The sequence below is a fragment of the Mucor mucedo genome (assembly GCF_025094135.1).
Source record: "Mucor mucedo strain NRRL 3635 chromosome Unknown EV154scaffold_103, whole genome shotgun sequence".
NCBI classification, from domain to species: domain Eukaryota; kingdom Fungi; phylum Mucoromycota; class Mucoromycetes; order Mucorales; family Mucoraceae; genus Mucor; species Mucor mucedo.
Window position 1 is genome coordinate 128,650 of NW_026252387.1, and position 25,137 is coordinate 153,786.

General features: G+C 36.8%; 5 protein-coding genes across 5 annotated transcripts; all 5 read right to left on the reverse strand.

Moving 5' to 3' along the window:
• Positions 1 to 906: 906 nt before the first annotated feature.
• EV154DRAFT_427164 (uncharacterized protein) lies at positions 907 to 2,547 on the reverse strand (the record flags this gene model as incomplete). Its single annotated transcript, XM_051596341.1, has 6 exons — positions 907 to 1,059; positions 1,199 to 1,308; positions 1,701 to 1,855; positions 1,916 to 2,010; positions 2,062 to 2,244; positions 2,302 to 2,547. 6 exons carry the CDS (start codon positions 2,545 to 2,547, stop codon positions 907 to 909), a joined length of 942 nt encoding a protein of 313 aa, XP_051453997.1.
• Positions 2,548 to 6,445: 3,898 nt separating this feature from the next.
• EV154DRAFT_484963 (uncharacterized protein) lies at positions 6,446 to 6,907 on the reverse strand (the record flags this gene model as incomplete). Its single annotated transcript, XM_051598712.1, has 1 exon — positions 6,446 to 6,907. The coding sequence occupies one exon, from the start codon at positions 6,905 to 6,907 to the stop codon at positions 6,446 to 6,448; it is 462 nt and encodes a 153-aa protein (XP_051453998.1).
• Positions 6,908 to 10,405: 3,498 nt separating this feature from the next.
• On the reverse strand, positions 10,406 to 12,408 carry EV154DRAFT_554537 (uncharacterized protein; the record flags this gene model as incomplete). Its single annotated transcript, XM_051605201.1, has 5 exons — positions 11,830 to 12,408; positions 11,642 to 11,763; positions 11,395 to 11,600; positions 11,115 to 11,335; positions 10,406 to 10,723 (listed from the first exon to the last, which is right to left on the reverse strand). Exons 1-5 carry the CDS (start codon positions 12,295 to 12,297, stop codon positions 10,406 to 10,408), a joined length of 1,335 nt encoding a protein of 444 aa, XP_051453999.1. The 5' UTR covers positions 12,298 to 12,408.
• Positions 12,409 to 13,230: 822 nt separating this feature from the next.
• EV154DRAFT_573729 (uncharacterized protein) lies at positions 13,231 to 13,877 on the reverse strand (the record flags this gene model as incomplete). The annotated part of the gene is made up of 2 exons (XM_051606405.1): positions 13,231 to 13,470; positions 13,532 to 13,877. 2 exons carry the CDS (start codon positions 13,875 to 13,877, stop codon positions 13,295 to 13,297), a joined length of 522 nt encoding a protein of 173 aa, XP_051454000.1. The 3' UTR covers positions 13,231 to 13,294.
• A 9,101-nt stretch (positions 13,878 to 22,978) lies between these two features.
• Positions 22,979 to 25,137, reverse strand: EV154DRAFT_14222 (armadillo-type protein). The gene is made up of 7 exons (XM_051594067.1): positions 25,094 to 25,137; positions 24,550 to 25,035; positions 24,219 to 24,478; positions 24,048 to 24,148; positions 23,654 to 23,991; positions 23,323 to 23,575; positions 22,979 to 23,247 (listed from the first exon to the last, which is right to left on the reverse strand). The coding sequence occupies exons 2-7, from the start codon at positions 25,021 to 25,023 to the stop codon at positions 23,234 to 23,236; spliced, it is 1,440 nt and encodes a 479-aa protein (XP_051454001.1). The 5' UTR covers positions 25,024 to 25,035; positions 25,094 to 25,137; the 3' UTR covers positions 22,979 to 23,233.

Consider the following 25,137-nt stretch of genomic DNA (forward strand, 5'->3'; position numbering starts at 1 on the left):
CCATCTTTTTTTTTAAAAAAAATTCTTGATACACGTAGAATTTGAAAAGCAGTCTTAATGATTTATTTTTTGTCTGCGTGTCGGGCTGGGAGGTGCTTTGTAGATTAATTCTCAGAATAGTACTGTGCTTCCACTCTATGTGATACACCCCTCGCAAACGTTGTTTCTTCAATTGCTGGTTTATCACTCTGTGCCCAACCTCTTAAACGACGCATATTTACATCGAATCCTACTTCATCAAGTAAAACACAACTCTTCATGAAATGCAAACCCTTGTTTTGCTATTCCACAATCCAGTTTGTGCGAGCCTCCAGAGTCTTCTGACTATTTCTGTCCTTTGGATGGCGGTTGACAACTTTTACACTGAGATTTCAATTTTCTTTCATGAATTCAGCAACCTTACTCTTTTTTTATTTCCAAACCTTCAAAGCTTCTGGTTAAATTTTCGACTGCATCCTGGATAACAGCTGAGGAATTCTCATCGAAAAAAGTTGATCAAGTGCATTTTGTGGTTCTCATTTAGTTGACTTAGTGCTCTGTTTGATGTATGATTCGTTTTTTTTTTAAAGGGTATCTTCTTCTCAGGGTCTCTTTCGTACTCTCTCTTCCACTTCCTCGCAGTTTCAGGATTAACGTTGGCAAGTTCAACTGCCTCAGCGGGTTTCATCAACTTTTTCATGCAGGAAAAAGAAATATAGTAGTCGATCCTCGTTTGTGTAAATGTTATAAGTTGAGCTTCTTTCCTTCTTGATGGCTCTTCGTATCTAGATTACATTCAATATGACTCTACATATAAAGCTTATAAATGGATTATATATATTTTTTTTTCAAGAAGGCATTGGAGCAATGATAAGTATATATTTAATTATTATTAATAATGAGGGGAAGGGTTTTGTGGATTATGATTTAATTTAAATCAAGGGCATGATTAATCAGGGCCTCCTTCCATGCAAGTATACTTGGTATTTGATTTACATATGCAACTAATTTCCTTGGTGTATTTGGGATATCAACAACTACATCAACTGTCCTATACATTACACCATCATAATGAACAAGCTTCTCAAAGTAAATGTTATGTCCTATTGCATTGTAAAAAAGGAGATTTAGTGTAAGGTATTATTAAATAAGAAATATTCTTACCAAAACACCTCATACAAAACATTTTATCAGTTTTAATATCTTCCATAACTTTCACCATATTAGTGTACAACTTTTCGATATCCTTTGCGTTCTTTCGAGAAGAGGTCTTATCATTGATACCTCCAGAGAATTCCACTAGTCCAGGAGCAATCATTTTGTTACCAACTTTGAAAATGATTCCGTCGAATTTGGTTCTGTCGGTAGAAAAAAATTCTCTCTCCAACCAGCCAAGTTCTATTACATCATTGTTCGAGATGAACAACTGGTTTACAATAAATATGATTAGACAGGTTGTTGCTGTTCTCTCCAACATAACTGTATTCAAAGGACTATTCGGTGAGTTCATGAAATCCAGGCTATAAATGTATGGATTGGCAATATGTCAATATAAATAATAAGCCCACGAAAGGTTTCTTTTTGTATTACTTACAAGTGTCTGACTGTAACTTCGATAAAACCAATATCATGATTTACAATGAGATCAGAGTTATCGTGAAATCCTTGACGATAAAGTGCATTTCGTAATCCCTGTACGGACAGAGGTGTATCATTAAGACCTTTGATAAGTGTATTTGCTTGGACGGACATGGGATTTAGATCAATTTTGCTTGCTTTCATTATAGACTCAAATTGAGCAGCAGAAGTCTCCGCTTTTAACATTTCCTCAGCTATTTGTAACGATAAATCTATTATTTTCAAGTCTCCAACTCTACTCGATTTGCATTATTAGTTGTGTAAATGAATGAAAATATGAACGCTAACAAATACTTACACAGTCGATGGAAGGTTTGTTGTTTGTGTCATAACCCTTTGGGTGATACTATCCTCTGTAAATTCGTCTTCCGCAGATACTTCAATATTATTATTCTAAGTAGTTCATTAATCAATTATTTATCCATAAGCAGCTTATTATTGAACTCCCTTGGATTGAAGTATTACCATTTGCGCAAAGTGTGGAATATGCTTAATTGTTAATTCCTTTAATCGTAATACTGTTTGTTGATTTTGGGTTCTCATAGTTCTTTGCAACTTTATGTCCTCATTCTTCATCTTCCAATATTCTTCATACCGTTTACCAAACTTAGAATTAAGCTTTCGTGACTAATAAAAATAGTATTTGCATCAAGCAATACGGGATTTTTTTTCATATATACTTACGTTGTACAACGTTTTTGCAATAGAAGCAATCTTTGTCAGCTTATTACTTTGTCCAGATGACAACTTTTCAAGAAGGTCTGCATAATGGTAGTTTGTTGCGCTCTCTGAACCATCAAAAGTATCGGCGAACTTGAAATAATCAATAAAAGGTTCATCCACATTTAACTGAGAATCCAACCACTCTTTGTATTTATAGCCTTTTGGGAGACCTAAAACTCTCGTTTTCAATGGTTTTCCTTTGGGCATATTTATGTATGGATAGAAGAAAGAAAAATAAAATTTCTACGCCACCAAGAAACATGTGAAAATGCACCTCCTTAATTTAAACGCAGCTTATTCTGAGGCGAAATAAGTAAAACGGTGATAATAATTTCTTGCGTCATTATTTTTCGATCATTTTAGCTGATACTTGTAACACTATTTTATGACTTGGAGTACGACATTTGATTCATCTGGTAAATTTACTGAAAAGATTTGGAATACATGATTTTTAAAGTGTCTTTATATAGTTTTGATGTTTTTGGGAAACGGTGGTTAACGGGAATGCTATAAAGCTATACACTTTCAACACAGATAATAGTTTGAAGCAGTTTCGTCCCCTCTGCCAAGTCAATTTTTCTTTTATGTGGATTAGATTTCGCACTATCCTTTAACATATCTGAAGATTGATGTCGTCCTGCATCCTTATTCTCAACAATTTGGGTGCGGATGCAGAGCAACCACTGTCGGAAGACAACGGGAATGCTATAAAGCTATACACTTTCAACACAGATAATAGTTTGAAGCAGTTTCGTCCCCTCTGCCAAGTCAATTTTTCTTTTATGTGGATTAGATTTCGCACTATCCTTTAACATATCTGAAGATTGATGTCGTCCTGCATCCTTATTCTCAACAATTTGGGTGCGGATGCAGAGAGTGTTCCATCCCTGTAACATCATAGCTACGTAATTTAAGATAAGTAACAATTGAATGGCGACAATTTCTATTCATTTACACAATATTCCTTGTATTTTAAGTGCAAACATAGGTACATGACCACGAACAAAATCGATGATGATATTGGTTTTATAGAAGTTACAGTCAGATACTTGTAAGTAATACAAAAAGAATCCTTTTGTTGGCATATTATTTATATTGACATATTGCATTTTAGCTGATACTTGTAACACTATTTTATGACTTGGAGTACGACATTTGATTCATCTGGTAAATTTACTGAAAAAATTTGGAATACATGATTTTTAAAGTGTCTTTATATAGTTTTGATGTTTTTGGGAAACGGTGGTTAACGGGAATGCTATAAAGCTATACACTTTCAACACAGATAATAATTTGAAGCAGTTTCGTCCCCTCTGCCAAGTCAATTTTTCTTTTATGTGGATTAGATTTCGCACTATCCTTTAACATATCTGAAGTTTGATGTCGTCTGACATCCTTATTCTCAACAATTTGGGTGTGGATGCAGAGCAACCACTGTCGGAAAACAACGGGAATGCTATAAAGCTATACACTTTCAACACAGATAATAGTTTGAAGCAGTTTCGTCCCCTCTGCCAAGTCAATTTTTCTTTTATGTGGATTAGATTTCGCACTATCCTTTAACATATCTGAAGATTGATGTCGTTTTGCATCCTTATTCTCAACAATTTGGGTGCGGATGCAGAGAGTGTTCCATCCCTGTAACATCATGGCTACGTAATTTAAGATAAGTAACAATTGAATGGCGACAATTTCTATTCATTTACACAATATTCCTTGTATTTTAAGTGTAAACATAGGTACATGACCACGAACAAAATCGATGATGGTATTGGTTTTATAGAAGTTACAGTCAGATACTTGTAAGTAATACAAAAAGAATCCTTTTGTTGGCATATTATTTATATTGACATATTGCAGAGTGATCTGGACATTCTTCCTGTAGAATTCTATGAAATTATAACATTCGATCCAAAAAGACAGGAGACGAACACCCAGTTTCTGACAAATATTGCCAGAAGCATAAAAAATGGTCAGTCATGCAGCGAAGGGTCACGCTGGTAGCCACAAAGCCTTGATGCAGTCTTTGAGTGGTAATATATATAGACAGTATATGATTCATTTGTCCTTGCTAACAATTTCGATAGATGCTGGTTTCACAACTGACGGCATCCGGAACAGCAAGAACGCTGGTCAGAAGCTGAATGTTCTCTTGGTGCATTTCGGGAACGGTGCTTTGCTGTCCCGCTTCTTTTCAAGCTACACCCTTTTGTAAGAATATCTTGGCAGCAACTCGCCATGTTGATTGAGGGGATCCAGTCCAAGAGATTACTGAATGAAAAATTGAAAAATTTGACAATCTCACCCTCTCTCGCCATCAAATTGGAGACATTCAGCCTTTTACAATAAAAAAATTTATAAAAATTAAAGTTAGTACTCCTGTCGTAAACCTTCTTGACTGTACCATTATAAAAATCCACATACATTAGAATGATGCAGATTCAAGCGATATTGGGGATGTAAAGGGATATCTTATCAAACGAGAAAAAACTAAAACATTTTAACATCATGGAGTGGTAAAACTAGGACATTTGATTTCTATTGACTGATAATAACCGAGATATAAATATTTATATTCGAGCAAAGAATCGTGATATGCCCAAGTATTAGTCTGTTCTTTGGTATTAGACGAGAATGTAAAGGGAGATTAGAGACTTTAGGGGATTAATTTACACTGTACTAAAAAGTAAATTATACTGTTTGGAAATCAGATTAGTGCTTTTTTCCATCATTTTTTACACTATTAGTGTAAACGCTTTCACTAATCTGTCCTTGAAGTAAGCCAATCGCTTCTGTCAATATCCCATATTTTAAAGACCAACTTTTTAAAATTCATGTTATTGGCCTTCTACTAGTCTGTATTAGGACAGTGATAAAAGTCACTGTGAATGCTATAGTGTAACACTTAGTGAAAATCTGAGTCCCCTAAACTCTCTACTCTAAGGAAGGACTTTTCCGTAAAGATCACTTGATCAAGTACTGTGTTAAAACGGAATTATTTTTTTACTCAACTAGTATCATTGTTAGGCTTGTTACCAAGTAAGTCAGCTTGTTAATATACAGCCGGTCGAAATATCATTAGTAATGAGCTCTTCAAGCATAAAAACAAGGTTTTTACAGGTAAGTTTTGTAATGAGTAGCTTCTATATTGAACTAGGCTTTTACAAAAAGGAACCTCTATTTTTTCTCCTACTACGTTAGCAGCCTTTCATATTCTGTTCTTTTTTTATTTAAATCACCTTGATTACTGACCTCATTCTGGCAATGAGGCTTTTAGGGACAGACAAATTGCACTAGGCACAATTGGGGTGCGCTTAGTTATGATGTAAGATCAAATACCTTAATTGGCATCAAGACGTCAATATAGGTTATTGTCTTAAAGCCAATGCAAATTCATTACAATACACGCATTTTTATGATGTCTGCGTATTATATAGCTTACTTTCGGCTTATCTTTTGGATATACCCTATTTAGATCAATAACGACCGCAAGAGTAAAAGAGTAACAATTGAACTGTCAAAATAAGTGCCGTTCATTGAAGATTCAATATTCCCTATTACATTAATTTTGATTGTATATGCTTCTTTTTTCAAGTCGTAAGGACAGTTGCATAAAAAATGTGTAGCATTCGTCTCTCTCTCTTTTTTACCTCTGGCCTCTAATTTACTTCACATGAACAGACTGAAAATCTTTACTATTTTTTCGAAAAAATGTCTTTATAATGTGAGTCGAGAGTGACATGCTGACCATTATGAACTAAGAATGTCAGTAAGTAATAATTTAAGTATTTAATATGGGTAATTTCTTACTTTTATTCTCTTGTTGCTTAAAAACGTTTTGGTTAAAGCACATAATTTTTTATTTTTTATTGTGTTGGTGATAAAATATAATGGATAAGCAACACGATGTATAAAAATAAAGACAAAGTCAGAAATTATATACACGCGATGTGTATATATGAAAATTATTCTGAGCTGTTAGGTTTGTTGCTGACCCATCTTGTCTTTTTTTTTTTTTTTTGGGTTCGGTTTTAGGCTTTGATGAAGCAGTAGAAGTTATAAGATTGTTGCTTACAGTTGGAGAAGGCAAAATTGTGGGTTGCTGTTAGATAGCTCCGGAGTTGGAGGGAGCGGACGAAGGAAAAGAAGTAGCTTGCATTGGAAAAGCAGAAGGTAAGGTTGGAAAGGTCAGATTGGTATTACTGTTAGCATTCTGGGAAGCATTGTTAGTAGCCATGAACAATTGCATTTGAGCATGAAGACACTGTTGCTGCAGCATAATAATTTTTATATCATTCGATAACTGTTGGGTTGAGCTCATCAGAAGCTGATTTTGCTGATTGTTTTGGCCAACGTAGTTATTAAAAGAACTTTCGATATTTTCGAGTCTGATGTCTTGTCTCTGCTGCAATCGTACGATTCGATCATTGGCATCCGTAACTCGGCTGGCTACTTCTTTATGGGTATTAACCAAGTTGGGTACAAGGCCTTCGTACTCTTCTAATTTGCCAATAGAAGGATTACTAATAGCAGTTACAATGTCTTCCCTGAAACATTTTAAATTCATTACAAGAAAACAAGGCACTTTTACTATTGACACACTTGTTTTCCTTATTCAAGTAGAAGTACACTGTTGCATCTTGTAAAATTATTCTTCTACGTCTAATCAATAAACGCAAAAAACCTCTTTTTGCTGTATCAATACTGCTCTGTGCTTTCTGCTTTCCTTTTCCTTTTGATTTTTTTTTTCTTTTAAACCCATTTTCCTATCTTCTTCAACAAACTCAACAAAATCGGTAACGTTTGTGATTTCTAAATTAAAAATATTATCATATTCATCCTCATTTTCATCTACTTCTTTCATCTCCGTTTCGCATGCAGCCTCCCATTCCAGATTTCCGTAACCAAAGTAGCTCTCAATCCAAGGAAAAATCTTTTTTTGCAGATCGATAGGGGGACTAACGCTATTTCTTGCTAATGAAAAAGGTTTCTCCCAGAATCCTGCCATACCTCTAGCAAAAGGAGAAGGAAGTTTTCCCAAATAGTGCGTTTCTAAACGACCAAGACGATCTTTCCAACCTCCACCTCGTTTGATAAGATCAAATGGAATTCCCAAACCTTCCGCTTCCATTGATCCAGTATGTTGGCCACCATGCGTTACTCTGGCGGTATGTATATCTTCGTTTGCAAGTGCCTTTTTCGCTGTCTTCCATTGCGAGACGCCACTCAAACTTTTCTCGGGACCGGCACGTCCACGCAAAACCTTCCAATTATGCCATCTTTCTTCATTCAAAAAGTTGGCATTATCCTATTTTTTTTATAAAAAAAAAAATTAGCATTCAATGTTAATTTCTTTTTTATATCAACATACTTGAAGTAAACTAAACATCAAAAATCTAAAAGCACCAAAAAGGGCACCGAAAGATGTTTTCGTGACGCATTGCATAAGCAAATTTTACTTCACCTTCTTTGAGAGTTTTGCCCTTGTCGAGATTAAATACCAGAGCTAAAACTTGTTGCATTCCTTTGTGCTGGTTCTTAGGGAATAATGGTACAAAAACAATCTGCAAAGTTTAAATTTCTTAGATCTTGATCCCCGAAGTAGCATATAGTTGACGAGAGGAGATCGAAAACATTTCCACGCAAACCTGTATCACTACTGGAAATCCAAAGGTTTTTTTTTTTTAAAGATTCTAATGAGTTCACCGGATTTATATGAATCACGAATAACGCAATGTGCTGCTCTGTCTACATTTGTTTGTACTTGACCGTACACAAGTTCATGCTTATTTTTTTTTGATTGATTTAATGACTTCCTTAGTTTTCTTAGGAGAAGGATTAGTCAACTTCTCTGCGACTGGATTAAAATTCATGCAAGAACATCAAAGCTTTTTTGTATTGATTGACAGCTTCAATTCCCAATGGAACTTCAATAATTTTTTTAACGCCCGTCTTATTAGAAGGAGCTTTGTCTGCCACTAAGGAAGATGTTAGTAATTGAGTACAATTAAATCAGCTCCATATTACTTTGCAATAAAGTCAATTGACTATCGGAATTCTCAGTTTGTATACCAATCTGGGCTCTAACATCGGTGTCTATGGAAACATCTTTCTTGTAAGTGCGCTTAAAAACGCATTCCTTAAAGAAAGCAACAACAAAATCAGTAGGACCAACAGTGTATGGGTACTAAGGCTCAACTGGATATCTGTTTCGGTTGTTTTCACAAAATTCCTATGATTTATGAAGTACCAAAATAAGATTAGCATTTTGTTATATAAGAAAAAAAAGCAAAACAAAAAAAACCAAAAAAAGATTTAATGGGCTGTAACATACTTTCCAGTGTTCCAAAGGCATTCTGTAAGTTGCTGCAGTGCTCGCTCGCACTTTCATCAGTAAAGCCTTTATAGCTAGTTCAAACTCGGTAACGTCAAAATATCTATTGCTTCGGGAAGTAATTAAATGTCCTTGAGTGACAGTAGCAGATGAAGAAATAGCAAAAAATCCACCAGAAGAAGATCTATCAAAAAGATGCAGCTACTACGCTTCTATTCAGCATGTCACTTTTTGATGGACGCCCCCCTGCGAGCTTTCTTGAACTCTTCTTCTACAGACGTATTTATAACAGTATCCTAAATAAAATTATCTTTCATTAATCTTGTTGTATGTATAATGCATCTTATGTATATATTTTTGTACATGAATTTCACTAGCGGTTTCTTTGTTTTGTTGGTTGTATTTTTTTTTTCTTCTTCGGGAGTTCTGACAAGAGGTCTCTTGAAATTCGTGTTTTTTAGTAGACATGGGGTTCATAATAAAAGAATTTTAGAAGAAAAGGTGTTATCAATTTTTGATGTTAATTAAACTTTACACTGGTGTGATTTTAACATATATTTTTTTGACAGAGGAATCTAATGTATCGCGGGAAAACATTTAACCGGGATCTATCTGATTAGATTTTTATGAATTTTTTGCATTGTAAAACACCTCCCCGGATACATCTTTGGGTCTCCCCCCGCTGTAAATGGCAAATTTTGTTTTGCCATCTGTAAAAAAAAAATTTGTGTGAAAAGAAAAAATTCGGGCTCTATTAGTTTATGAAGAACTCTCTAATAAAGAACATAATAGAGCCGGATTTTTGTTACATGTTAAATTCATCGAGGAGATAGCGTTTTTCATTTTTTTTTTTTTTTTTTTTTTTTGGAAATCAGAGCTGTAGTCATTATAGTGACGGTATAACAACACAAGCTTGCGTTTGCTCTCTTTAACTATCATATATAACAGCTAATATAAGCACTACGACAGGATCTTAAGATGTTACATATTCCTAAAAAAAAAATGAATTCGCAGATGATTACAATGCAATTTCCAAGATAAATTAAAGATAGTAACACGGTTGATAGACTTTTTTTTTTATAAACGTGCTTAAACTATTTATTTCATATCAATGAGAGCTTATAAACAGTATGAAATGACTCTTACAGCTCTTATAGTTTATCCGCTTACCTGAGATCTGACACGAAACCGTACTTCGTTCATTAACATATCTCTACTTAATGGCCAGTATTATAAATTTCTTCAAACAAATTTTTGACATCTCTTTCAAATGATCCTTTGTGGTCATAGACTTGCTATTACCTTTTTTGTCTATTTCTAATCATACGCATCATCCTAATGGTGGTGTCCATGAATGTATTGCATGAGATGACGAATACAATGAATTCAATCGGATCTAAGTAAGTTAAAAGAAGCAGTTTATTGTACCTGGTACTAGTCATTTGTCAATTACTTTAATCCTCTATATACCGTTATTCATTTGATATGTGATTAACCCATGAGTAATCCAAGTATCATCAGGGGACGAGGATTGAAAACGGTTGGCAGCTTTTAAAGCCTTGTAATCCTCGCTGTCAAAGTAATCAGAAATGGTTCCTGGATTTTCCTTGCGATCGTCACGGTAGCGTAACTTTTGTCGTATTTCCTCATGACTTAAAAGCTTAGACAGCTGATCTCCAACGGGCTATTTTGGACTGGAATCAACGCACTTTTAAGGAAATTAGTTTCAGGTCAAATGTCATCCGTGTTGTCATGGTTGATCTCAGTCTCATTGATTTGTTGTAGCGTTGCTTCGTGTAATTCCAAAGGTGCCGGCATCGGTGATACACATGGGTCGTCTTTTTTAAAATAATTACGGTTACAAGTACTTGCATACATGATTCCATTGTCTGCGTAGGCTATTGCGCGTTTTTTAAGTAGACTATCTGGTGCTAAAGCACTAGTAATAGTTCTTAAAGGATAAGACAGATAGAGGTTATTAACAACGATGTTAATAATAAAGTAGTTATGAAAGTGAGCACCAGACTGGAAGTAGTCAACGTAAGAAATCTTATAATTTAAAGTTTAAATTTAAAAAGATAATCAACGATAATTTTAAGAGGGCGTAAGCAATCTGAATATACAATAATTGCCAAGGATAAAAAGAAAAGTAATAAACAATATCTTATATACGGTTTGATAATAATGAGATTCAAGTCGAGTGTGAAAGATGAACTTTGATTGAAATGTCACATGATAAGTAAAGACTCAAGATAAACAAGAAGTATAAAAGTTGAGGGAAACACAAAGGAGTTAATTACAAATTATAAGAAAACTAGATTTTAGTCAAGATAAAACTGTTGTAATATTTATTCGAAAAAAGTGGGCATATCTATAGGAAATATCCTATCCTATGTAACACCAAGTCAATTTAGATTGGCATAGCCCCTATCACATTTACGAGTTTTTGGAATTGTGAGCTTGTCTCATCACAAACGTCAAGTAAATCGGATGCAATGGATTTTTCTATGTTTTCTTTCTCCATCAGCTCTCTAGCAATTCTGTATAATTTTTGTATAGTTGCATCGTCTTTATGTTCCATAGACATCAATGATGGTTTTCGTTTACAAAAAAAATACCCCAAATAGCCAACAATGGGTGAAGTGAAGTTTGAATAAGGTCCTCTTTATTTGTATCATGAACAATAAAAAAAAATGTTTAACAAAGGAATCCTGCATTACCTCCGGATGCATAAGACTGTTCAGAAGAAAAACGCAGAACGCAAAGCCAGACACCGCAGGTAATTGGATATCCCGGCTCAAGGAGACCATGATCTCGGAGGTGAGATTTAGCAACTCGCGGACATAGGCGAGATACTCGTCGACAAAGAAATGGATAAACGCACCGTTCGATTGAAGGCGGCTTTAAATAAAAAGAAAATGTTAGACTGTATACATAGATATAATGTCAATGATAAAAAGAACTTACTGCAGCCCATCCATTAATTTGCTAACGAGTATGTCGCCCACATCCGCCGCACTTACACGAACCTCCAAACGAGACGTGAACTGCGTCTCCTGATGCTCATTCAGGCAACGTTCGTAGAAGTTCTGTTTAGAGAAGAATGAAAAAAATTTAGGCAAAGACAATACAAATAATACTACATAAACACTTACAATCCCTTGTCTCCAGTGACCAGACGCGTGGTTGATCGTATCCCGAGACTTGGAAGGGGACCAGTCCTCACCGACGGAACCGTTGAAACCTGGTCTTGCTCTGGTGAACGGGATCTTTATATCGTTGTACATTATGACCTTCCAAGCTTCATTAATGCCTGGAGCGGGATTAGTGCCGCTCATGCCACCGAAACGGCCAAGACACATGTTTTGACACTCGGAAACAGTACCTTCACCACCGAAAAGCTCACCAGCAACAGAACAGAATTCTTCTTTGAGGAAACTGATGATTGGACGGTTATCATCATCAGAGACCGCAAAAAAGTTCAACCCAATGTCAACCCTTGTTTGGACCGCAGCCAACTGATGCCAGTCAATCATATTACTGAGAATGGCAGTATGAGTGAGTCTACGAAGAGGAGCCTTAAAGCCAAACGCGGAAAGGACAAACCGGAAGTGACGGAACATCGCCAAAGATTCTTTTTCGTGGACCAAACTCTATGGCTGATGTGTTGATTGTTGTAAAAGACTTTGTTGACAGAATCAATAACAGTTGTTGATTCTGTCAACAAAGATGTTGACCATTTTTTTTTAATTATTTTTTGTCTGCGTGTCGGGCTGGGAGGTGCTTTGTAGATTAATTCTCAGAATAGTACTGTGCTTCCACTCTATGTGACACACCCCTCGCAAACGTTGTTTCTTCAATTGCTGGTTTATCACTCTGTGCCCAACCTCTTAAACGACGCATATTTACATCGAATCCTACTTCATCAAGTAAAACACAATTCTTAATGAAATGCAAACCCTTGTTTTGCTATTCTACAATCCAGTTTGTGCGAGCCTCAAGAGTCTTCTGACTATTTCTGTCCTTTGGATGGCGGTTGACAACTTTTACACTGAGATTTCAATTTTCTTTCATGAATTCAGCAACCTTACTCTTTTTTTATTTCCAAACCTTCAAAGCTTCTGGTTAAATTTTTGACTGCATCCTGGATAACAGCTGAGGAATTCTCATCGAAAAAAGTTGATCAAGTGCATTTTGTGGTTCTCATTTAGTTGACTTAGTGCTCTGTTTGATGTATGATTCGTTTTTTTTAAAGGGTATCTTTTTCTCAGGGTCTCTTTCGTACTCTCTCTTCCACTTCCTCGCAGTTTCAGGATTAACGTTGGCAAGTTTAACTGCCTCAGCGGGTTTCATCAACTTTTTCATGCAGGAAAAAGAAATATAGTAGTCGATCCTCGTTTGTGTAAATGTTATAAGTTGAGCTTCTTTCCTTCTTGATGGCTTCTTCCTGCATATCCGTGTCTTTTGGCTCTTCGTATCTAGATTACATTCAATATGACTCTACATATAAAGCTTATAAATGGATTATATATATTTTTTTTTCAAGAAGGCATTGGAGCAATGATAAGTATATATTTAATTATTATTAATAATGAGGGAAAGGGTTTTGTGAATTAAGATTTAATTTAAATCAAGAGCATGATTAATCAGGGCCTCCTTCCATGCAAGTATATTTGGTATTTGATTTACATAGGCAGTGAATTTCCTCGATGTAGTTGGGATTTCTACAACTACATCAACTGTCCTATACATTACACCATCATAATGGACAAGCTTCTCAAAGTGAATGTTATGTCCTATTGCATTGTAAAAAAGGAGATTTAGTGTAAGGTATTATTAAATAAGAAATATACTTACCAAAACACCTGATACAAAACATTTTATCAGTTTTAATATCTTCCATAACTTGCACCGTATCAGTGTGCAACTTTTCTATATCTTTTGCGTTCTTTCGAGAGGAGGTATTATCATTTATACCTCCAGAGAATTCCACTAGTCCCGGAGCAATCGATTTGTTACCGACTTTGAAAATGATTCCGTCGAATTTGGTTCTGTCGGTAGAAAAAAATTCTCTCTCTAACCAGCCAAGTTCTATTACATTATTGTTCGAGATGAACAGCTGGTTTACAATAAATATGATTAAATAGGTTGCTGCTGTTCTCTCCAACATAACCGTATCCAAAGGAGTATTCGGTGAATTCATAAAATCCAGGCTATAAATGTATGGATTGGCAATATGTCAATATAACTAATAAGCCCACGAAAGGTTTCTTTTTGTATTACTTACAAGTGTCTGACTGTAACTTCGATGAAACCAATATCATGATTTATTATTAGATCAGAGTTATCGTGAAATCCTTGATCATTTTTTATTCGAGTGTCCTCTAAAACTGCCCGTTTGACAACATATCTGGAATCACCATATCTCCCCATCCTCTATCACTTTGTCCACCGATATCCTGCGTGTTAGTCTTCACGCTTTTCGTGCCCTCCTGCCCAATATGCCACTTCCTCCTGATTCTAGCCTTCTCGCTCTTTCTGCTACTCTCGAATCCATTTGGTTGTGCCATTGGGCTTTTGTCTTTAACGACACTCCTTTTACTACTGCTTCCACTATCTCCGTCGCGTCCAAAAAGATTTGAAAATCTCAACACGTGAAGCACTTCTTCAATCTGGCACCCCTCATTCTCCCTCTCCCATTTTCTCTGAGGACAGCTTATACTCCCTCCATTGGTAAGACCTTCCGTTGCTCAGGCCTCCGCTAAAACAGCTTTTATTTTTTTTTCTAAATTTCAAACTTGTACATACTTTAATTATAAAAAAAAAAAAAAAAAAAAGAAAAAAAAAACAACTCTAAAATATAAAACCCAAAAACACAATTGTGACTATTTCCTTTTAATATCACTAATAAATCACAGAGACTCCGTCTCCATGTAAACAAAAAGAAATAGAATAATTTGGTCTTTTATAACACACAATGAAAAACCGGAGGATGCAAGAGGGGTTCTAATTATTCCTCTTCAAGACCTAGAAAGATCATACTTCTTTGTTAAATCATTTTCTCTTATTTTTTTTGAAAACAGGATATCGGCGTTTATTCATCTACACGCATTATTTATATCATGTCCTACTTGTAGCACGTAATTATCGGCAATTTACAGAATTCATGCTTCTCCACTGAACTCTGTTCTTTACATGAATCGCCTATAACCACTGTTTATAGCAATGTCAGGGGAATTGATATTTCTAAAGCGTTCCAATCCATACCAATTGGCAGCTCTGTGGATGTTTAACACATATATTTTTAAAAACATCATCTTTCCTTTTGGAAATCGTTGAAAAATAATTTTCCATTTAAAATTAAAAAATATATTCTTAACTTGTCCTTCACTGTACAATACTTGAGTTAGATGTTATTTTCTCTTGTATTGTATTGCCTGAGATAGTTATTACTTTTTTAAAGATGAGCTTATGTTGACTACTTATAAATCTTGTTGCCCCCTTTTCTTCATTTAAATCCGTACTAGTGCTACAGTATATAATCCTTATCATACAATTCTGAAACAATTTGTAAAGAACTCTGTTCTTTTAGTTATTTTCGAAAGCAAAGAATAGCACAGATTTTTTTTTCCTGCAAAATCTTTCCAAAGCTTGATTTGCTCCCGTAAATACTTCTTATTAGCACTACCATAAAAGTCCAACAAACTAAACAATGCTACTGCTTATACACCCAGGTTTAGGTTGTTTGATTTGGATGAGGTCGTGCCAGTTGCATAATGAACAAGATATTTTCCCAAACTCATGAACTCTTATTGTTATCTTCTTTGCACTGTTGTATCGGGATCTGATTTACCTGTTGACTTAATAAAACTTTATACTCGCAGACTTTCTTGACTATAATACAAAAATCCACGCACGTTAGGATAATGTACTATTTCGTAAAATTAGGGATGTAAAAGGACTACTGTTTTATTGAATTACGAAAAACCACGACTTTATAATATCACCGCGTAGTACATAGTACTACTCAGGCTACCACAAGATATAATCCCTTCGTATCATTTCATAAGCTTTACATCAAAACACGGTCACAGAGGGCTATTGAGGCGCTATAGTGGTTCGTACTCTGAAATATCGCCTTACCACATTACAACCCCTCTTATCCCATATTTCTATTTGGTATAATAACTTAACGGCACTGCCAATCTAGGACGTGTCTTGTATAACTTCATTTGGTTTGCATGATAAGTTAATGGCAACCGCATTTCTTCGTCTTTAACCACGTACACATTCGTCCCTACGACCTCAGCAACACGAAAGGGACCTAACCACCGTACCAGCAAAGTTACCCTATTATCGGCAGGACTTCTTTCATGTACCATTACGAGATCATTGACATAATACTTGACTATCTTAGTATTCCTGTTGTATCTTTCGATCATATTTAACTTGTACTTGTGGATATTCTGTTTGGCCTTTGGCAGGATATTTATATTAAGTTTGATAATCTCCGTTATACGTTCCCAAATGGCTTGATCATCCTCTGTGTCATTTTCATACTCATGATCCGCCTCTAACAACTCTCGGGGTTGACGACCATATACCAGTTGAAACGCCGAATATCCATGGTCTCTTTTAGTCGACGTTCGCATTACATATACGGCGGCTGACACCCACATATCCCAATCGTTGGTGTATGTCCAGGATAATTTCTTTATGATCGCTTTGAGTGTCCCGTTTGCTCTCTCGACCTTGCCTTGTCCCTGTGGATGGTAAGGCACTCCAAATCGGATTTGAATTCCATATGATCTCATCATCATGACCTTAACCTCTTCTGCTTGGAAATGTACCCCATTATCTAGATGAATCTGATTCGGTTTTCCATACTGACATACCCATTCGAACAGTGACATGCATGTAAAGGCACTACTTTGTGATGCGGTCGGCTTACATTCAACCCACCCAGTTAACTTGTCTATAATCACCAACGCAGCATTATTCCCCTGAGCCGTAAGAGGTAATGATATATAATCCATACTGATATTGGAAAACGGTTCATAACGGAAGGATTTTACATCTAGTGATAATGGGACTGGTGGATTTCGAGGACCAAAACCTTGACATAATTGACACGAGGATACGTAACGTCTAACAGTATCGTAATAGCCAGGCCAGTAATAAATCTCCTTGATCTTGTCAAAAGTTCTCGATATACCCATATGTCCAGCCAATAAATGATCATGATTCTGTTTCAGCACCGCTAGGACCTCATGAGTTTGTAACACCTTTCTTCGTGGAAATGTACTTGATTCACGCTTGAACAGAGTCCCCTGTCTTACTTCATATTGTCTAGCTTTATTCTTAATGGCTTTCCGCTTCGACTCACTTAACCCCTCTCTAAAGGTCCAGGCGATCAGATATCCACATAAATCAGCATACTCCTGTCGATCCATACCATCTTCATTCGAAAAGATATTTTCTTCTCCTAGCCCCTTCGCTTTCTTACTAATTTTTGATTCATCTTCTTCATGACCATGTTTGATACCATTGAGTGGGAGATAATAGTCTTCGATAATTTCATCTAGTTCTGGACCTATTGAGTATGCGGCTTGTAACCTGGACAGAGCATCTGCATTTGCATTTAATTTTCCCGGACGATAGATTATATCAAAATCATAAGCTAACAACGAAGCTTGCCAACGTACTACTTTCGCCGATGCTTCTTCATTGAACTTGATTAAATACTGTAAGCTTTTCTGATCCGTGTACACCACAAATTTATGACCCAACAAATATGCTTTAAAGAAATGAATAAAGTACACGATGGCTAGGAATTCTTTTTCGTAGATACTAGTACGCTTTTCTGCCTCCGTTAATGCTTTACTACCATAGTATACCGGTCGTATGAAGTCTTCATTACCCGCTTCCGCTTGTGATAACACGCCCCCAATACCCGTATTTGATGCATCCGTAAATAATATGAATGGTCTTGTAAAATCCGGATGAATTAATACTTGATCGCCCGTCAATAACTCCTTACAGCTTTGAAATGCTTCTTCTTGCTCATGTCCCCAAACAAACGGAACATTTTTCCGTTTCAGCTTATTCATAGGTGATATCAAACCTGATAGATCCCTCAGATAACGCCGATAATATTGTATCATGCCTACAAACTGACTTATTTCTGTGACAGTTCTTGGTCTTGGCCATTTTACGATTTTATCTATCTTGGCTGGATCCATTTTGAAACCTTCTCTTCCTACCAGATGTCCCAGTAATTTCACCTCTTGGTAACCGAACTTACATTTTGAAATCGATAGTGATAGATTTGCAGCTTTGGCCTTTGCTAGTATAATATCCAATTGCTTCACATGTTCATCAAACGATTTGGAAAATACTAATCCATCATCGATATATATAAGAAAGAACTTATACAATTCTTCGAAAAATATCGAGTCTACACATGATTGCCATGCTTGCGGACTAACTTTTAATCCCATCGGTAATCGTTTCCAACGATATTGACCAAACGTTGTTGCGAATCCAGTATAATCCCGGCTCTCTTCATCAATTTCGAGTTGCCAAAAACCCTTTAAACAGTCAAATACCGAATAGTACTCTGCCTTCGCCAATAACGTGAATAGGAAATTAATGTTGGGTATGGGATATCCTGTATCTCGAACTGCTAGGTTGATTGGTTTGTAATTGAGACATAATCGATATGGATCTTTTTGTCCTGCCAGCTGAGTCGGAACACCACTCGTTAATCCAGAATCAGGAACTCCATTACTTGCATACTGTAATCTTTCCATTGAACTGATATCATCAACCTCGTTCTCCTCTACTTCGTTCGTTTCATTTATATTATTGATAGATATGGACCATACTGCTTTTGGTTCTTTTCTACCAGGCGAGGAGATCAATTTCGGTACTTTCTGAATTTTCTTAAACCTCCTTCTTGGTGCTCGCTGCTCCTTGTTATTCGGTACTAATACCACTGCTGCAGCCCAAGGACCAGAACAAGGTTCAATCATGTCCAATTCGGTTAATTGTTTTAGATACCCTTTCAACCATTCATTAGCGGCAATAGGTAACATCCTTGGTGCGACTTTCACTGGTTTAACATCATGTTTAACTTTTATGGTGTATGGTTCAACTTTTAAGGATTTTATTTCTTTTAGGGAAGTAGCAAAAACCGACTTATGTTTCTTCAATACCGTGACCAATTTCTCTCTTTGACTCGGAGTCAGGCTTGGGTTGATATCCCAATTAGGCGTGTCATCTTCACCCACCGCACATACCGATGCCTTTTCCACATTATCTTTCGACCCATAAGTGATATGATATACACTTGACTTCGCCTGTTTTGCCCTGACTTCTACCAAAATATTGGAAATACCTAATGTTTCCAATTCTTCCTTCGTTGGTTCGAAGATTGGCCCTTCTAGGATGGATGGTGCATAGATTGCCTGATCACTATCATGATGGTTGATGTACATGTCTGTGATGATGTCCATGATTTCCTCAATTTGTTGCATGTACTGCACTCCTACAGGTACTGTACTTTTATTCAACAATTGTCCTAATATGGTATCCTTCTTGAGCTTTACGACATTCACCGTCATATTGGCCACCACCATACAATAAGGTTTATCTACTTCTGACCTTTCCATCACCGTTGGCATGATATACAACCCGTACTTGTTGTAAATATCACCAGAGGGTTGTAAGACCTTATCCTCTTTCCAATTGGTTGAGGGTTCAGATAACTTTACCCATAATAGCTGACTCTCCCCAGGTTCAAAAACCCATTCGTAATCTATTAATACGTCTTTCAGTTCTCGGTTTCTTTTGTTATCAGATACGGTCGCAGATACAGCCATAGCGTTGTTATCATTCTCTACTGCCAAGTCGAAACCTTCACCTGCAGGGTGAGTAGGGATTTCATATAACTTGTTGGTCTCCTCCGAGGTAAACACCAAATTGTTCAGATGGGGATTCGTCGCTACCTTAGTCGCCAAGATAAAATCCATGCCAATCAATGTTGGGGTCAACGGGTTCTGGCTTACACAGAATGAATGATGAATTGTAACTTCAGCTGAAAATTGTAACTTTAGCTTAACCACACCAACCGGGATATCAATCTCCCCACCAGCGAACCTCAACACCTTATCCGTAGGTAACACTGACGATTCCTTTCCCAATTGTTTGACCAGATCCCAATGGACTATTGATACTACAGCACCACCATCAATCAGAAATTCACAATTTCGTTGGTCTTCCACAATGGCCAATACAGATTGAAGACTAGTTCGATCCGGTACCAAACTTGTCGTGTCCAAATTGATCATATTTACCGCTGGCAGCTCATCCTTGTCAATTTCCATGGACTCGGCCATACCTTTAACCATCGATTTTGTTCTATTCGTTGAGGGTTGACCACCTAATAAGTTGAGATATTGATACCATAGTTCAGGAGCATAGTATAATAATTGAGGTAGGGCTACGTGTATTTGGGTATCCCATAATTGTTTCTTCAGATCTAGGTGCTTCACCTTTTTCTCGTCATCTAACATAATAGGAAACTCCCGCTCCAGTTTTCTCGCAATAGAGGGTGGTATCTCACCACGTTGTTTGGCTTCAACATCCAATTTCTTATACTCTGCCTTTGCCTTTCTAGCCTTTTCCAGATTTTGTAACCGAACCGCTTTCAACTCTTCTGGCGTCTTCTTCGTAGCACCAGTAGCATAGACCTTGTGTTCTTCTGTTTTGGCTCCGTGCGTGATAACATGTATTGAGGAACTATTTGCTTTAGGATTGTTTGTAATAGAAGGTCCCTCTACTCCTAAGCATGTAGGGGACCGTTCTGAAAATCCTTCGACTCTTGGAGGGAATTATTCGTTTGCCCTTCACCACCGTTCTCCTGGTTACGTTTAGGACAATTAAAAGACGAATGATTTGCACGTTCACAAGTATTACACATTGAGTTACAGTTTCTAGCGAAATGTCCTACACCATCACAATTGTAGCACCTTAACTTATTTCCACCTGTACCATGGTTACCATTATGGCTCGGATAACTAGATTGGCCTACTTGAGCAGCATTGTTCTTTTCCATCATGTCAACACGATCCTTGACCATGGCTAATTCATTCTCAATGAGATCCAGCTTCTCCAACTTGGCTAATACGAGTCGTTCAAAGTCAGTCATATTCGCCTTATTGTTATTTGCTGTACCACTTGAATGGTCTGTGCGACTATTGTTACGCTCAAATCTGCGCACAGCATTTACGGATGTACTACCCACGATGTTTTCTTCGTCCGACGTAACATTCAACACCTTACGATCTTCGTATAAGCAGCTCTCCGCCCAACGCAACAACTTCTCCAAACCATCTAACCCATCAAGTGTCTTCTTTGCCTCTTTATTAAAAGGATCTTTGAGCTTCTTCTCACAGAATATACGGACTTGAGGTAGTAAACCTTTCATGATATCTCGAACCTTTTGTTTTTCAGTACGGTCAATACAATCAGGGCCAGCACGTTGCATAAGATAACGTTTAATCTCCATGAATTCCAAAGGTGTCTCTTCATTGGTTTGGGTTCGTTCTTCGTAATGCTTGGTATACAACTCATACCACTCCTCCGTGATATAATTTTCTTTGAACTTGGACAAAATGCAATTCTCAGTACCATCATCGTAAAGTAAGGTTTCGAATGTTTTCATATCATTCATTAGATGGTTTTTCATCCACCTTTCAGCGTGACCAGTTAAACATAGAAGGAAAGTCTCTTTCTTCCTCTCGTCCGTTCGCCAATTGTTCCACTTAGATACTTTCTCAAAGTCTTCTAAGAAACGTAAGGGGTCTTGTGTTCTACCCGTACCAGAGAACATGGGTGGGGACCGAGTATTAGTCTCCCCAGTTGCCACCGTGATTTGTTTATTGGTTTCTTTATCAATGATTAAGACAGACATGTTATGGTCTATTTCTTAGCGATTTTTGTTCTTGACTACGATATTATTTGTAATTAGGACCCAGTGGTAAATAGCCTTCCCAGGATTTGTAATTACCTATAATATTTAAAACTGTTGTTCTTCAGTATTCGTTCGACTTGCTTTGTTCTATTAAGTAACGCCCAGCTACTCCACCAAATGTTGTATCGGGATCTGATTTACCTGTTGACTTAATAAAACTTTATACTCGCAGACTTTCTTGACTATAATACAAAAATCCACGCACGTTAGGATAATGTACTATTTCGTAAAATTAGGGATGTAAAAGGACTACTGTTTTATTGAATTACGAAAAACCACGACTTTATAATATCACCGCGTAGTACATAGTACTACTCAGGCTACCACAAGATATAATCCCTTCGTATCATTTCATAAGCTTTACATCAAAACACGGTCACAGAGGGCTATTGAGGCGCTATAGTGGTTCGTACTCTGAAATATCGCCTTACCACAGCACATATTTTTCTGTGTTCTTTGTCATGAAATTATTTGACATATCCAACAGGTTGTGTTACGATGCACTCGAAGCAAACGTAACACAGGCTATAGTGAGTATATTCTTATAATCGTGGTTTGATTACTTTAACTCTCGAACTGACAAACATAAAAAAAAAAGTGGAAGAGCACCATGATTGTTCTCCACATAAATTCTGTATCTCTATTTGTAAGTCGTTTTTAGTTTTAATGTGTCCAAATACTTTTTTAGAATAGCCTTTGACTCTAGGACTATTATCACTAAAAAAGTAGTCATGGATGGCTATTATAAAACTAAAAATGATTCAAGGTTAGTCAACACTGAAAAAGGTTGAAAAAAGAATTGTTAGGTAGATGTTCCGTGAGAGTACTCAATGTAGTCAATACCCGCCCAGGGAGTGTTGAAGACCAATATTCGTGCACACTGTACACCATCTGCACCTTTTCTGTAAGTATTTTTAAAAGCAGTAAGGAATCAGCACCGATCGACATTACAACCAGATAACTCCACTACAGCTTTGTTGAAAAGAAGACTAATTAGCGACTTTTCTTGCTACTGTGCTATCGTTGTACATTATGGTTTTTTTAAAAAAAAATTAGAGTTGCGTAGCAGCCCAAAGAGACCATCCCTATATGTGGAAGTGAAGGATCAAGTTTAACCTCATCCTGATATAAACCAGTCCCTGGGTATTACTTTCAGTACGGAAACCCCTCATATCAAAACATGCTCGTGGGTTGTTTGGAGGAGACTGGTTGTAGCCAAAAAAAAGAATACGGCTTTTATTAATATTGCTTCTATTACCTTTGAAAATGCCAGAACTAGTCTTGGGAAAAAATCAGGAAGAGGATAAAGATAGTAATAGTGGGGTATTTAAGGATAGGTTGATGGTAGTCAAGGATCTAAAAGATGGAGAGAATGGAAATGCTGACCGCAATAAAGTTTTAAAATGTCGTCATATATCCAACAACATGAACCTGACTATTCCAAGAAATCGTAGTAACGTGTGGAATAAAGTTGGTTTTTTATTAATATACGAAGTTTTTTTTTTTTTAATGTTTGGTTGCTTTTAATTGCCTTGAACTATATAATACACAACGCATTAATTATTTTTTTTCTCACATCTAAAAACCCTCCATTTTCATTATTGCTATTTACCTGATAATAAGGCCTTTTCGGCAAACCATTTAACATCAACATCTTTATCTTTACTCAGTTTCTTGAGAACATCTGCCACTTGCGTATCCACCAAGGATGCCGTCGTAGGATCCTGTTTTAAAATGGGTGCCAATACCTCTAATGATTTAGCCACGTTAAATCTGACATTGGGGATAGGATCATCGACCAATTGAAGCACGGTGTCGAGCACCTTATCCTTGATAATATCAGGCGTAAGCGACGTAGCCATCGTCTATTTTTTTCATTATCGCACACTTTTTGTTAAAACCTGCTATTTTTTTAAAATATATATATATATATGCAAACTTACGGTGAGAGCGAAAAGGGTGGTCATACGGTAGAGATAATTATTATTGTGTGCCATCCCCATGACTTGAGGTAAAACCGTGTCCTTGGCCCAATCATGACCAAAGATCTCGACTAATTTCTTAAGGTTGGTGGTAGCAGCGTCTCGAATGGAGAAGACGGCATCACCCAACCAGGACAGACACAAGTTAAGCAACTTGTCATCAAAAAACCCAACACCCAGTTGAGACGCTAACAACGGGATATATTCTATAATTGCCAATCTCACTCTCCATTGCTTGTCCTCTGCTAAATCCACAATAGCCGGTAAAAGCGATTGCGAAAGACGGTCCACACCAATGACTTTTTTTTGAGGGTAAGTAAGGGAAATTTTAAATGCCATACTAGAAAAGTTTTACCTTGGTTTACATTTTCAAGCTTGGAAATGATATTGAGTCGAACATCGGGGAAATCATCCTTGAGTAATTGGAGGAATAGAGGTAAAAGGTATTCAATAGTCCTGAAGGGATGGAGATGGGGTTTAATCACCAAAGATACAAAAGAAAAAAGAAGAAAAAAAGGAAACTTACAGGTCTTTGCCGAGGATGGGAGCGAATCCACTGATATTGGTAGCAACAGCAGCACGTACATGTTGATTGGTATCGATGACTAATTCCTTGATGCAAGGAAGGATCTTTTCAATGACGACAGATTGGTCCACTTTCTTTGCGAAGGTAGGTGCTTGACCGATCGATAAAATTTTGACTTCTCCTTCACTGTCCTTGATCAAACTCACAAACAAAGTAACCAATTCTTCACGTGTAATTGATTCGCCGAAAGCATCACAAAGCTTTTTTTTTAGAACAATGAATAGTTATAAGAAAACAATGAAAATATGTGTTTGATTGTATATGAGATTACCTCGTTAAAGTGGGTGGCAACCATGTATCTCACTCGCCAAGAACGATCCTGACCTAATGATTTCAAAGGAGCCAACAAGTATTGTCTTGCTTCGTCATGCGACAACATGTTTGCGATCTGCACTAAATCTTCCACCGTCAATAAACGCACGGTATCCTGATCATCATTGGTCAATCTGAGAAACAATGGCAAGATATGACTGATTAATTGTTGTTGGGTTAATTCTTTGGAGAAATCCGCCAGAGCTTTGGCAGCAGCACGTTTTACCATGGGTGTATCATCTTGGATCAGTTGAGCAAAAGATGTTCTCAGTTCTGCTTGTTGTTCCTCGCTACATTTGGCGTAACCTGCTGCATAAAGACCGCAAGCTGAAATACGGCCTGTAAACCATTCGGCGCTGGAAAGACGCTTTAATAAAGGAAGGAAGTAGTGCGTGATTTGTGAAGGGTTTAATAACTTGACAATCTTGTTCATCGACTCTACCGCCTTTTCTTATGGTGTAAGTGTCTAGTTCCTGTACATGTATACATATATATGTTCTCACCTTGTCTCTGACGAGGACTTCTTCTACGGAGGCCAAGTTTTCTA